General features: G+C 38.9%; 1 protein-coding gene across 1 annotated transcript; it reads right to left on the bottom strand.

The window, feature by feature from the left end:
- Positions 1-1,436: 1,436 nt before the first annotated feature.
- On the bottom strand, positions 1,437-12,054 carry fem1b (fem-1 homolog b). Its single transcript, XM_014978356.2, has 2 exons — positions 11,328-12,054; positions 1,437-4,290 (listed from the first exon to the last, which is right to left on the bottom strand). The coding sequence occupies exons 1-2, from the start codon at positions 11,573-11,575 to the stop codon at positions 2,655-2,657; spliced, it is 1,884 nt and encodes a 627-aa protein (XP_014833842.1). The 5' UTR covers positions 11,576-12,054; the 3' UTR covers positions 1,437-2,654.
- Between the last annotated feature and the right edge of the window lie 2,649 nt (positions 12,055-14,703).

Genomic DNA, 14,703 nt, shown 5'->3' with positions numbered 1-14,703 from the left:
TTTCTCTGTCTTCTTTCATTCTTATCTCAGACTGGGTTTCTAACCTTGTTTTACATAACAATAAGACTGAGACCCTCATTAGAGCAGCTCCTGCTTTATTTACAAAAGTCACTCAGATTCTTTTTTGTTTTTTTCCACCTCCGAAGTCCAGCATTTGAGGTCTTGGTTCAATATTTGATTCTTCTGTGGATTTTGACTGTTGACTGATCTAATAATAATAACCTTTATTTAACCAGGTTTGTCCCATTGAGATCAAAAGTTCTCTTTTTCAAGACGGACCTGGCCGAAACCGGCAGCATACAGAGAGAGGGAAAAAATTTAAAAACAGTTGCAACACATAGTCGCAGTATAATAATGAATATTCCATACAACTGTCATTGTATTTAGATTATGCAATGCCATGTTTACTGGCTTGGATAAATTTTCCCCTTCACACCTCCAAGCTATTCAATATGTTTTGGCCAGACTACCAACATGTTCCAGCAGTACTGACGCACAGAGAACTAAACAGCCAAGTCCCAAATTTTCTACCTAATTTCACAAAGCGTACTGCTATCAGCTTATTCAGAATGTGATTCAGTTTTCCACCACAAGCTTTATACTGGACTACGAAGGAAAATCTATTGGGACATCAGCCCCAATGAAGGCGATTTACAATGTCCACCAAACTGCAGACAACAGCAGGAATGGCGTGAGAGCGTTCATCCAAACAACAAAAGAAGTGCACATGTTGATTTTCAGTCTTGGAATGATACTGGATAAGAATTGTGCATATAAGCACCCCTTCCTAAGCCAGCCCTCTCCTTCTTTTTGACTTCAAAATAAAAGTCAAGTCTTTTCAAACTGTTTGGGTGATCAGTTTGGAAGTTTTGGGCAACACTTGTAGAAAGTGCAAAATAATAAAGTAATATATTTTCATGAGACCTTACCAACAAATCTGCAAGGTACTCCTATAAAACATTTTACAAAGTTGAACGTTTTTGATGTTCTATGCCAGAAAAAGAATTCCTCACCATGTAAATCCATCTGGGAAGAAACGCTTGACTGTTTTAAACAGGACTTAGCAGTATAGCTGCCAAGAGGAGATTTCTTCATCATAATTCACTCTGACTTTTGATCACTTTCAAGTAAAACTATTCATTCACAGTGCTAGAAAAAAAATTATTGTTTCTATCTTATAATACACATGGAATTCAATTTCATCTCTGTTGAAGAAAATACAGTAAAAATTACTTATTTGTTTCATTTTTTTAATCACTAAAGAGGAACTCCTAAACCAAAGGTTGTCCCACCAAAGACAACCTTCTAATTCTGAATTATTAAAGAAACCAGGGGTTGGTTGATTGTGTCTTTGCTGTGTATCAAATAGAAAACTTTGATGTTCATTTTGCTACATAATAAAGATTAGAATAAATACACTTTAATTATGAAAAGAATCAGAACAAATCCAGTACCAAGAGTTAGACCATATTCAAAACATGATCAACTTAAACTGGTTTTATTGATAACTTACCAATAATACCAAGGGGAAAAAAAATTATATATATATATATATATATATATATATATATATATATATATATATATATATATATATATATAATGACAGCACCAATCATCACCCTCATGCAATAATTTACAAACATAAAAGTTAGCAAGATAAAAAAAATGGCCATAATTTGCCAAACATGCAGAGCAGCAAGTTAAAGATTTCATTTGCAAGGAGCTGCTAAGTCTAAAATGGCCAGCAGGGGGCATTTGGCCATTACCAAAAGTGTTATTAGGCAGTTGTTGGGAGTCTCTGACATTTCCAACACAATCAAAACATTGAGGAAGTCTTCAGAGACAACATGCCTCATAAATGCATAACCAGGACATATCCAGGAGCTGCATGGTGTGTGGATGGATGCACAGAGGTTAACCACATGGAGCAGAATACGAAACACACTCCAGACCCCTGCCTCATGCCACCCCACAGAATGACCCCTTAGAAATCTGTTGCTGGTAATTCTGTTCAATCCATTGTTGAGTCAGAGAAATAGAAAACCAAAAACTTTTTTCCAATGACATTTAAATGAAATAGCTAAAGTCAAACAAATAGGAAAAAAAAAACATGTTTTCCTGAACATATCCAATAGTTTGACCAAACGGCCTAATTCTGTCCAAACTATTTTTTTCTGAGCGGTTTAAGAAAGTTCTTTAAATAAATTCAATAAAATAGTTTTAATTCTAAAAATACAATTTATGAGATGAATACAGGGAACCCAAGCGAGGCAGGCTGTGCATTTCTTCATAGGCACTCATTCATTTTGTCTGACAACCTTTTCACAGTAACATGGCATATATGACATAACACAAAGGATGAAAGGACCAACCTGTGTCTTCTCTGTATTTCAAAAATACACATTCACCAAACCGTCAGAAAATCTCTGCAGAACTTAAAAGGGATTTCTCTGGTTTATTGCAAAAAAAATGAGCCGTAGAAGCAATTCAACCAGGACAGCCTGTTTATGCAGGTGTGTTAGTCTGCAAAACCAACATTTATAAAAAATGCTTTAAAAACTTTACTGGTGAACTACTTTCAGCACCTTATGAATCCATTGTTTGAAAGAAACAACAGATTTGACCCTACCTCTGAGTTTTCTGATCTGAGTTCAGTGGAACTCCACAAACTCTTCCAGAGTTTTGGGAATCTGATTGCGATAAGTGATCTGGTGCTGTCGGACAGCACGTGCTGCCAGGCACTTCAGGCTCATTTTCATCTGGGTCTTCAGCAGGATCTCAGACACACCTGTGGTACTTTTGTCCAGCGGAGTCTTCTTCTGCTTGTTGGTCATGTCTGTGTGGGCCCCAGCCTCGACCAAGTTGATGATAATGGCATGTAGAGTGAGGAAGTCACTGATTGGTCGGTTATACTGGACAATAACGTGGAGGGGAGTGTTTCCTTCATGATCCACTGCATTTACCTGAGCACCACAGTCCAGAAGCAGCTTGGTCACCTTGGCATTAGGGAAGCTGCAGACGTCGTTGGTGTGAAAATCATCAACAGGTGTGCTGGAGCTGATGGCCAGGTGGAGCAGTGAGGAGCCTTCACGTGTCCGTGGATCCAGCTGGATCAGGTCATAAATGTGCTTGTTAATCTTGACTTGTTCCTCATCACTGCAGTTAGTCTTAGTGGAGATGCAGGCCAAATAAAGAAAAGTAAAAATATTGGATTCATAATTGTCCATGGCCTGGGGCAGCTCGGATTCAACCGCTTTGTCAACTCGAGCCATGCTGCGCTGAATCTCCAGGACATTGCAGCTGAGGACCTGCTCCACTGCTGAGGCCAACACCACCTCCTTCAGGTGCACCATCTGGGAGAACACCTGGGCGAAGCGCAGCAAATCTTTGTGCGTGTTCCGGTTCCCCTTTTGCCGGAGTCGAAGGGCATGAAGCCACAGTTTGATGCACTGCTCAAACTCCATGTTGTCTGCACAGACTGCTCCTCGATAAATGATGGGATGCGACAAGTCAATGTTGTCTGAGCCCATTATGCGTTCCCGAATCATGAGCCCCTCCATGTGCAAGGCATCCCTGTCCACCCGGATGGCTTCCAGCTGCTGGAGTGTTTTACACTCACTACGCCCCCCATAAGCTTCAATGGGTGGCAGCAAGTCCTTCACAATGATGTTGTCAGGGTCATGGTAGCGCTCCGTCATGGCCATGTGAAGGTACTGGTATGTTTTCTGGATGTCATAGTTCTCCCGGTCATTGGCAAAAGACGCCCCCAGCAGCTCCAAAGCCTCGATGCGACTGGGAGGGTCGCAGTCAGCATGAGCCATCAACAGCTCCACCACATCAGCTTTACAGCTCTCTGCAGCTACCTTTAATGGTGTCATGCCATGTCCATTCATCCGCATGGCAGCCTGGGAGTCCATGAGCTCTTTCACAATTTCCAGATGGCCTGCCTCTGCTGCGAAGTGCAGGGCTGTGGCCCCGCAGTGAGCCTTGCCATTGACATCGGCACCCTGCTCCAACAAGAACTTAACCACGTCCACATGGCCCCTATAGGCAGCGATCATCAAGCAGGTGTTGTTAAACTTGTTGGTGATGCTGATGTCAGCGTTGTGTTCCACCAGGTAGCGGACGATGTCCAGTCGACCATCGAAGCAGGCAGCCCGGAGGGGAGTGGAGTTGGTAATGGTTGTGTGGTTGACGTTAGCGCCATGGCTCACCAGGAGGTGAACTACCTCAAAGTGTCCGGCTCCAGCTGCACACCACAGCGCTGTGGCACCGTCAATGATGTAGCTGAAACACACAAGAGACTGGATTAAATATCATGACAGGCCTGGTCCCAGCAGAAGGTTTTCTAACTCAGAGCTGCAACATTTAAAAGGGCAGTGTTATGTCTTTTCCAGACATATCGTGCCATTTTATAGCACAGTCAACTAACTATCAGGGGGAGGGCAGCCTGGCAGGTATGAATTAACAGTGGTTGATAGAACATGGCAGATGAATTACGACAAATCTGTGCAGCCTCCTCAAATTCAAAGACTGGGTGATTTATTATTAAATAATATATATAGGGAGTCTTGAATTATAACAATTGTCAGCATGTGCTTAAATGTGAAAAGTCTTTTAGGATCTGGACTAAAATATGAGTAAATTTGTTTGGTCAAAATAACTAATTCACGATTATTATTAATTTCTTGGGTAACACTTTATTTGAAGGGGGTTGAATAAGACTGACATGACACTGTCATAAACACCTGTCATGAACATGAATAAGCCTTCATGAATATTTATGACTGTTGTCATAAAGCGTAATTCGGTAAATTATGACACCTTTAATACAAAGTTGACATTATTCAAAATGTCTTTGTTATGACAACTTGACATTAACCAAGAAATCATTACTGATATAAATTTGTTATAAAAGTATTATTGATTGCACTTTAAAAAAAATAGGTAACTTTGTTATTAAAGGTAAAGTTTAAACAGTAATGATTTCTTGGTTAATGTTAAGTTGTCATAAAGACATTTTGAATAATGTCAACTTTGTATTAAAAGTGTCATAATTTACCAAATGACACTTTATGACAACAGTCATACATATTCATGAAGGCTTATTCATGTTCATGACATGTGCTATGTCATGTTTATGACAGTCTTATTCAACCCCTTTCAAATAAAGTGTTACCATTTCTTGTTATTTAATATTTACAATTAATTTAGTTTGTAAATTAAGTTCATTTCTTTTTTTTTGGCTCTAGTTTTTTTGGCCTTAATTTCACTGCAGATTGACCGAAAAGCAGGCAGTGGGGGAAGCAAAAGTCATGGTGGTTGGACTGGAACCTGTGACGGCCGCATCCAGGACTCCGGCCTCTGAACACGTGGCTGATTGCTCTACATTCTGTGCCATCGCCGCACCAACGTTCAGTTCTTTTTTATATTTTAATATCTTTTGCTATTTTTTTTTATTTAGGATTCTGTTATTCAGAAATTGCTGAAGTACACTTCCCTACTGAATTTATTTTGTATCTAATTTCTTACATTTTAATAAATACAGTTATATTAAGAAAAGATTCAACAACAAAGTATCACAGGAAAATTCATGTCCATATCATATTTATTGTTCTTAGACACAATATATTGTTAAATAATTGGGATTATAATAGCTTTCATAATCTCGTAGCCAAAGTTATTAGCTGCTGTTAGCCATTTTTATCCTTGTATTTTTGTGCCTGAAGATGCCAATCCCAATTTCTGAGTCTAGAACTGTAAAAGAGTTGAAGATGGCTTCCCTCTTAAAGCTGCAGTATGTAACTACTACAAAAAAATATAGTTTTTACATACTTGTTAAAAATATCACCATGTGACATGGATAATCTGTGAAAAGATCAAAATCTTCCACCTCCTCCCACTGCTACTATTGACATATACAGAAATACACTGCTCATCAAAAACATGTAGTCAGAGCCAGGAGGTGTGTCTTATCGTTGTCAATCAACCTTGTGTATGTGCTGCTAAATGGGGAGAAACTTACCATTCCAGGAAAACTGTTTATCCGCTGTCATTGGTGGCCGTGCTAACTAGCCTAAGCATTTATAATGGGGCCACAGCCTCCATTGTGGGGAACCAGCTGTAGCACGTCAGAGAAAAGGGGGAGGGTATGAGCAATGAGTACATGAGGTTGATTGACAGCAGTAAGACCCTCCTCCTGGCTCTGATTGGTTGTTTCAGAGCCACAGTGTATTTGTACAGATGACAACTGGACCTCAGGGAGAAGACAGAGGAGCTACATTTTTTCACAGTTTTATTATATTCATATTATATTAATATATTATATCAATATATGGTGATAGTTTTAATATATCTGTAAAAAATATATTTTTTATAAAAGTTACATACTGCAGCTTCAAAGGTAAGGTAAGGTAATTTTACTTATATAGCACATTTTCAGCAACAGGCAAAATCAAAGTGCTTTACATGAATTAAAAGGAAATACAAACAAAATAACAAACCAAAGGAAAGAAAGAAAGAAGAAAAACAAAAAAAGAGGAAAAGACACATTAGGGCAGATGGCAACATTCAGACAAAACAAAGACATGAGTGAAGGCGGTGACGTCAAAGGGCCATGAAACCACGTTGCTCAGCCTCCCGGCAAAGTCTGATAAAGGTGTTGTTATCAAGGAATAATGTCCTTGGAAGCACTCAGCTCCATAGCTCCATGCGGGGGTGGGGGTGAGGTGTGACAGAGCGTTCTGTTTACATATCTTCAAGAAGATTAGAAATATGCAGCCCTTCCAAGGCCACGCGGGGAAAGCCAATTCAGAAACCTAATGTCTTAGGTCGGGAAGATTATAAATTTCAATCTTAACTAAAGTCTCTCTGATACATCTCAGTTCCAATTATCCAAATTAGTTTGGTCGTTCCACTGAACTGAAACTAGCAACCTCTCCTAGATCGATTCCAACTCATTAGTGAGTTTTAGAGTCCTCGTCTCTGTCCACACCAACAGTCCGAGTGTTTGCTAGTTCGGCCAAGTCCGTCACAAATTTGTCGATAAGCCAGGTATCCACAAGCTCCAAACAGCAGAAATCCTGTTGTCATGAATAAATCCAGGGTGAATCCCGCCAGGTGTGTCCCTGCAGGACAAGAGGGCTCTCCTGTGCCCAGACTTCGCGTCGAAAATTTGATCAATTGTATTGAGAGATCGGTTGACCAGATCCATAATTTGTAGATTTGGATGATGTGCAAAGAAAGGCTACAAAAATATAGAAAAAGACAGGATAAAAACAGAGCAAGCAGGGCAGGCATGGGCAGGGAGTGAGCAGAAGAAAAAAGCGTCCGCCTTCATCGAGAGCAAGAGAGAGAAAAAAGGACATTTAAAGGACATTTTCCTCTCAATCATGGCTCCTTTTCCAAATTGTGTTTACAGGCAGTCATGCATGTTGCTTAGAAATATATTTTGTTGACTGAACCAAAGTATTAAAGAGGTGCAGATGTAATATGGGAGCTTAAGGTTTTCCTTCCATTTTGTTTGAACTGAGGAAAAAATCATATTTTACAAACAAGAAAACTATGTCTATATATTTGTTTGGCCTCAAAAACCAACATTGTTGCTCAAACAGTTCAATGTAAGAATCCTGTGGATATATGTGTTTTAAGTCTTAGTAACAATACAATGCAACTTCATTTATGGTTTTAAATTGACCAACTTAGTACTGAATAAATTATTATCTTAATATTTTCCACAATTACATCAGAGAAACACGGTAATTTAGGTAGTTTTTTTTTCCTAGCTTTCTCGTTTTCTAATTATACTAAATAGTGCTGCAGATTTATACAGAAGCTTGGTCTAAATGTGTTTGGATTAACACTGCCATACAGCTTGGACTTCTAACAACTTATCCCCTCAAACCTTCACTAACTCAGGATGTTGTGGATGTGACTGTACCCAGGCTTTTATCTGATCAGAACGTTTCTTAGGCTGGACATCCGTTTCCATTACACACCGGCAACCATGCAGTATGTGAATTAGCTTAGTCAAAATGAAATTGACTAAATTGTTGAACATTTAATATGCATTTTTGTCATCTTCCTGGTTAACTGGCTCAACATAAACATAATTAAAGCAGAAGATGTTCACATGACAGAATTTGGTACCTGTGACGTAGTGAGTGGGTGTGGTCAGTTGAGTTTCAGTTTCCAGAGAAGCAACAATGGGTCTCAGTAGCGTAGTAATCTCAAAACCAATATTTTGATCAAAGCTTAAATTTATTTGATTTGATTTAGTGTTAAATACTAATAAATCCATCACAGTGAGGGATTTTAAGATTTATGTTGACACTGAAAGGTTAACCTAAATTTAGTTTTAAATGCTATTTTAGACTCAATTGGCTTTACTCAAAGATTTATTGTCCAACCCACCACAGTGGCCTATTGCTCTAAAAGTAGAGTAGGAGGCAGATCTTTTAGTTGTGAAGCTCCTTTCCTGTGAACCAGTTCCCAGTTTTAGTCCATGAGGCAGAAAACCTGTCTACTTTTAAGACTACGCTTAAGACTTCCCTTTTTGATAAAGCAAAGATGTTTTCCCAGTCACTGGACGAGTGGGAAGTAAGGACAGGTAGGATGGTCCGATCTGACGGGGAGGAAATGCAGTCCAGAAAAACATTTCTTCCTGGCTCTTTCTTGCTGAAACCTCATTCTAAAGGAGTTATCCTGATGTAGATTGTTGGAGGACAAACAGACCGCTCACTCTAGTGAGGAAAAATTTGGTATTTGCTGTTATTTCAACTGTTACCTTTATGATTTCTTAGTTTTGTTCTCTCCATGCTAAACGGTATTCCATTTAGCTGCGGGACCTTCCTGGAGGAGGACATCGGCTGAGATAAAGATGCCAGCAACTAATTGTTCCCCTCTCCTGCTATTAACTTTTTACTTTTCATTAACACAATGTTTTTCTACATCAGCTCCTCCATTACTTTTTTGTGTATCTGCTCTGTCTTCTCAAACCCCTAGTCAGTAATGGCCCAACAGTCATGGCCTGTTAAAGGACAGTTTTTCCTCTCCACTGTTGACAAATCCTTTGTCCTCATTATTTCTGTTCTGCCATTCAATGTCAACTTCGGGATCTTAAATGGAAATATGGATGCTTTAAAAAAATCCCATCCAATCTTTTATAATATTAAAAAAGATTAGCATCAGAGCTACAACCTACATTGTCCCTGTTTTAAATAAATTGTATCCTGGTAATATCACAGTTGGGCTTATTGATGAAGATTTGATCTGCTCAATATCCATGTTTTTTAGTAAGGTTAAAGTTTCTTAACATGTGTATTTTTAATAGACTAATAGCCCATATAGGTGATTCGTTTCTTAATTTAACTACAAAAAGTAACTTTTCAATGATGTTCAAATGTATTGAGACGAAGCTGAAGTTGGTTTCCAATTCCAGCTTCCAATAGCTAAAGGGCGATTCCACTTAATTTTTCACTACTTTCCGCATCTTTAATCAACTCTAGTTTAAAAACTACTGCACCTAGACACTTGAAACTTGGACTGGATTATTCTATTCTTCAAGCTGAATATTTAAAACCTTATTTGGGATTTGTGAAACCTTTCCCTGATTTGTGAAAACTCAATAAAGTTAGATTGTCACAATTTTTGGCACCTCTTTCATTACTAGAACTGCTCTAATTAAAAAACTACAACTCCTAGACACTTCAAACTTGGACTAGATTGATTTGTGAAACTTATCTGATTTGTGAAAACTCAATAAAGTTCGATTTTCACCATTTTTTTTGGCATCTGGATCACCATAGATCTGCTCTAATTAAAACACTACAACTCCTAGACTCTTCAAACTTGGACAAGATTATTCTGCTCTAATACCAGAATATTTAAAACCAAGTTTGTGATTTGTGAAACATTTTCCTGATTTGTGAAACTTAAGGGCAATTTCACCACTTTTTTTTTTTTTATCTTGGTCACACAAGAACTGCTCTATTTCCAAAACTACGACACCTAGACTCTCCAAACCTCGACTGAATTATTCTCAACTAAGAACATAATATTTAGAACCATGTTTGGGATTTGTGAAACCTTTTTCTGATTTGTGAAACTTCAATAAAGGCTGATTTTGGACATTTTTTGGATATTGGTCACTCCAGCTCCAAAACTACAACACCTAGACTCTTCAAACCTGGACTATATTATTGTGCTCTAATAGCAGAATATTTTAATCCATGTTTGGAATTTGTGAAACCTTTATGTGATTTGTGAAACTTCACTAAAGATCAGATTACTATTCATATATGTTCCTTGCAGTTTTTTTTCAAATTCAATTCTAATTCAAAACCACTTTATTAATCCCAATGGGAAATAAAATGTTGGTGTAGCTCATTAATTTTTCAAAGAGTTATTGTAGATGGTGATGGCTGTTGGAAGGACATATCTTTTGCAGGGGTCTGTTAAGTGAAGTTTCACAAATCCCAAACATGGTTTTAAATATTCTGCTTGAAGGGGAGAATAATCTAGTCCAGGTTTGAAGAGTCTAGGAATTGTAGTTTCTTAATTAGAGCAGTTCTAGTAATGAAAGAGGTGCCAAAAATGGTGAAAATCTAACTTTATTGAGTTTTCACAAATCAGAAAAATGTTTCACAAATCCCAAACATGGTTTTAAATATTCTGCTTGAAGGGGAGAATAATCTATTCCAGGTTTGAAGTGTCTAGGTGTTGTAATTTTTTTTTTTAAATTAGTGTAGATCTATGGTGATCCAGATGCCAAAAAATTGTGATTATTGAACCTTATTGAGTTTTCACAAATCAGGAAAATGTTTCACAAATCCCAAACATGGTTTTAAGTATTCTGCTTGAAGGGGAGAATAATCTAGTCCAGGTTTGAAAAGTCTAGGAGTTGTAGTTTTATAATTAGAGTAGTTGTAGTAATGAAAGAGGTGTCAAAAATGGTGAAAATCTAACTTTATTGAGTTTTCACAAATCAGGAAAAGGTTTCTCAAATCACAAAAAAGGTTTTAAATTTTCAGCTTGAAGAAGAGAATAATCCAGTCCAAGTTTCAAGTGTCTAGGTGTAGTAGTTTTTAAACTGGAGTTGATTAAAGATGCGGAAAGTAGTGAAAAATTAAGTGGAATCACCCTTTAGCTATTGGAAGCTGGAAGTGGAAACCAACTTCAGCTTCGTTGTATTGAGATGCACCTCAATATCAAACAGGTCTAAGCAGATTGGTTTAGAAACAGGTAGGTCTAAGATGTGCTGTACACGGACAGCATAATAGCTGGCTGAACTAAACACGGACAGAGGATATCTCTGAGGGACCTACCCGTCGAACCGGACCGTGCCAGTCTGTTCTGTGTCCACTTTGTAGTGGTCCAGGAGGAGACGCACCACATTGTCGTGTCCGTTCCGTGCTGCGATGATAAGAGGAGTGGACCTTTGGCCGGCCAGATGAGTCACGTAGCTCAGGAGGAACCGAGTCTCCACCTCAGAGTGGTTGAGTAGAAGTGCGGCCAGTGTCAGGACCCGACCCTCGCTGGCTGCTTTATAAACGTAGCCGGCCAAAGACTCCATGGGAGTCTTTGGCGATGTTCGCCTTTCTCTTCTCAGCTCGCAAACCCTGGTGTGCAGTCCTCCAAAGGAAGCCGCCTCCCATTAAAATATCATAATGAACCAATGCGACCACATGGAATTACTTGTTCCTTCTTTACAGAGAGACGTTTACTTAGTAAAGATTCTACAACTTAAGTAGCCTACAGAGAGCGAACCGCCACGGGGTTGGAGATTCTAGGCAACGAGTGCCTAAAGTTGCTAGCTAACCGGTTAGCTCCTGTGTTTAATAATAGCTAACTGCTTAAAAACCCGTCAAGGATAGGGCTTTGGTTGTTTAAAGTTAGTTCCCGAGTTCTGCACTCCCAGTGGATCCATGCCATGCTGTGTCGGTCAGAAAATTTAAACAAGGGGAAAAAAATGAAACAAGTAAAACTGCTACTTTCACCTTTGCGACTAAGTGATTTGCCGGAAGTAAGAGTTCGACACAAAAATAGGTCCGACAGGAACGGTTTTCCACCGTTGATTGTTCCGAGAGGCAGAACATTGTTCTGGCACATCTTAGAACTAGTTACTAGACCCCCTGTTACTCAACATCTACAATCCAGCCTTGACTCGTCTCCCCAGGCAGTTTCACAGAAACTCAGACCTAGAGACCTAAACAGTGCGCATTTACATTATTGGATGCTTTATAGGATTCCCAATGTCAGCAACAATTGCAGTGCAGGAGTCTGTAGGGCCAGAGTTCGTTCAATCAATCAATCAATCAATCAATCAATCAATCAATCAAATTTTATTTGTATAGCACATTTCAGCAGCAAGGCATTTCAAGGTGCTTTACATAATTAAAGAAAAAAATAAGAACAGCATGTGACATTAAATAAACACTAAGAAAGAGAAAGAGATTTTGAAAAAAACAACATACTTTTGTTATGGAATTTAAGCACCTGTCGTCGCCGGACTCCGCCGTCAGCTTAACACGGATATTATCCAGGCTCCGTCGCCTGACAGGACGGAATTTACAGATTTTTAGTCAAAACGCCATTTGACAAGGATTCTTAAACCTCAGAGTTTTAGTTAAAATGCCATTTAACAAGGATTCTCACACCTCAGAGTTTTAGCTAAAACACCATTTAAAAGAAATTAATAAATAAAGATAAAAACATTAAAAACATCAAAAACATTGAAGACATCAAAACCCACACTCTAATCCTAATTTAGCCATAAGCAACTCTAAACAGGTGTGTTTTAAGTTGAGATTTAAAGGCACCCAGTGTTTCAGCTGTTTTACAGTTTTCTGGAAGTTTGTTCCAAATTTGTGGTGCATAGAAGCTGAAGGCTGCTTAGTGACAACAATTTCTTTGTTTTTGACCTCTTCTGTCAGTCTGATTATTTCTAATTACATCTTATAAGCTTGACACTTCCAACTCCAGTTTCAGAACTGAAGAAGCTTTTTGGATGAGGTGAAATGTTTATGAGATAACAACAGATTCAATTATAACTATTGCTTGTTTAGTAATTACCTATTACTTTATAGAATTGCGTATGAGCATATTAGAGTAGTTCTATTAAATTGCTTTTGATGTGTTCTTATTGTAGACTTTTGTTGTAAATCTTTTGGTTGAGCCATTGCGTGTTTGGATAGTTATTACCTCTGGTTCTGGATGTTGTTCAGCTGGAAGAATACTTTCAAACAGCCTATGCATAATCATGGTGACAATTTGTTACCTTTACTAGGAGCAGCTGATTGGTATATCAAGATATATCAATCATATTCAATAGCACTTGAATTATGACCACAAATCCAGGAGGAGTACAAAAGGAGGCTTCATGGATGGAGAGCTGGACCAAAGAGCAGGATATGGCAGCTATCATCTCATCTTGAACGTGAACAAAACAATTTCAGGAGGAACAGGATTAGATCAAACCCTATTTCCATCATGAGAGAAGAAGTGGAGGTGGTTGAGGAATATAAATACCTTGGTGTTCAAATGGACAACAGACTGGACTGAAGATGTAACAGTGAAGCGTCTATAAGAAGAGACATTGCAGACTAGACTTCTTGTCTAGTCTGCTACTACAATAACTCTTTGAAGAACATGAGTTAAAATGAGTTACAACAACATTTAATTTGCCTTTGGGATCAAAAAAGTATTTTTAAATTTGAATTTAGCACATGACAGTCATGTGACTGTCATATACCAGAAATATTCACTGTTTAACAGTCCCTCTCCACAACAGAAAGCTATTGGCTGAGCTTTTGATGTGACAAACTGCATGTGTACTCTTTCATCCCAGCTCCAAGCTTCTCCATAAAGAGATGTTTATCTCCTAGTTCATTGGTGTCAAACTCAAGGTCTGGGGGCCAAATCTGGCCCATCATAGCTTATTATGTGGTCCCCTAGACTCCAAATTACATCAATAAGTCCTTCCAGTTTTTCCACAAATCTGAAAAATTCACACAAAATCAACAAATTTTCCAATTTTTTCCTGATTTTACTGCAAATTTCCTCAAAACTGGACAAAAACAGGGCTGCACAGTGGCGCAGTTGGTAGAGCTGTCGCCTTGCAGCAAGAAGGTTCTGGGTTCGATTCCTGGCCCCGGTCTTTCTGCATGGAGTTTGCATGTTCTCCCTGTGCATGCGTGGGTTTTCTCCAGTTTCCTCCCACAGTCCAAAAACATGACTGTCAGGTTAATTGGCCTTTCCAAATTGCCCCTAGGTGTGTGTGTGTGTGTGTGTGTGCATGGTTGTTTGTCCTGTGTGTCTCTGTGTTGCCCTGCAACAGACTGGTGACCTGTCCAGGGTGTACCCTGCCTCTCGCCCAGAACGTGAGCTGGAGATAGGCACCAGCACCCCTCCCAACCCCACTGAGGGACAAGGGTGAAGGAAAATGGATGGATGGACAAAAACATTGAATCTGTATGGTGAGTGATAGAGTCACATTTAACATTTCAGTCATTGAATGTGCAACTACTTAAAAAAACTTCATACATTTCTACAAAGTACTGCTGGCTCTGTGCTCCTGTTTATTTGGGTGTTTTATTTTAAGGAGTGGGGGGCTTTGATGCTCTGTATCCTCAAACCCCCAAGGTGGTCGATGTTTGAACCTGGTTCCAGGTTCTGCTTAAAGGAGAGGTTTCCTTTCTGCTC

The sequence above is a fragment of the Poecilia mexicana genome, unplaced genomic scaffold (assembly GCF_051168715.1).
Source record: "Poecilia mexicana isolate PSO_F unplaced genomic scaffold, ASM5116871v1 scaffold_6, whole genome shotgun sequence".
In the NCBI taxonomy this organism is placed as follows: Eukaryota; Metazoa; Chordata; class Actinopteri; order Cyprinodontiformes; family Poeciliidae; genus Poecilia; species Poecilia mexicana.
The sequence above is the reverse complement of the archived record's forward strand: the minus strand, read 5'-3'. Positions and strand labels throughout refer to the sequence as shown.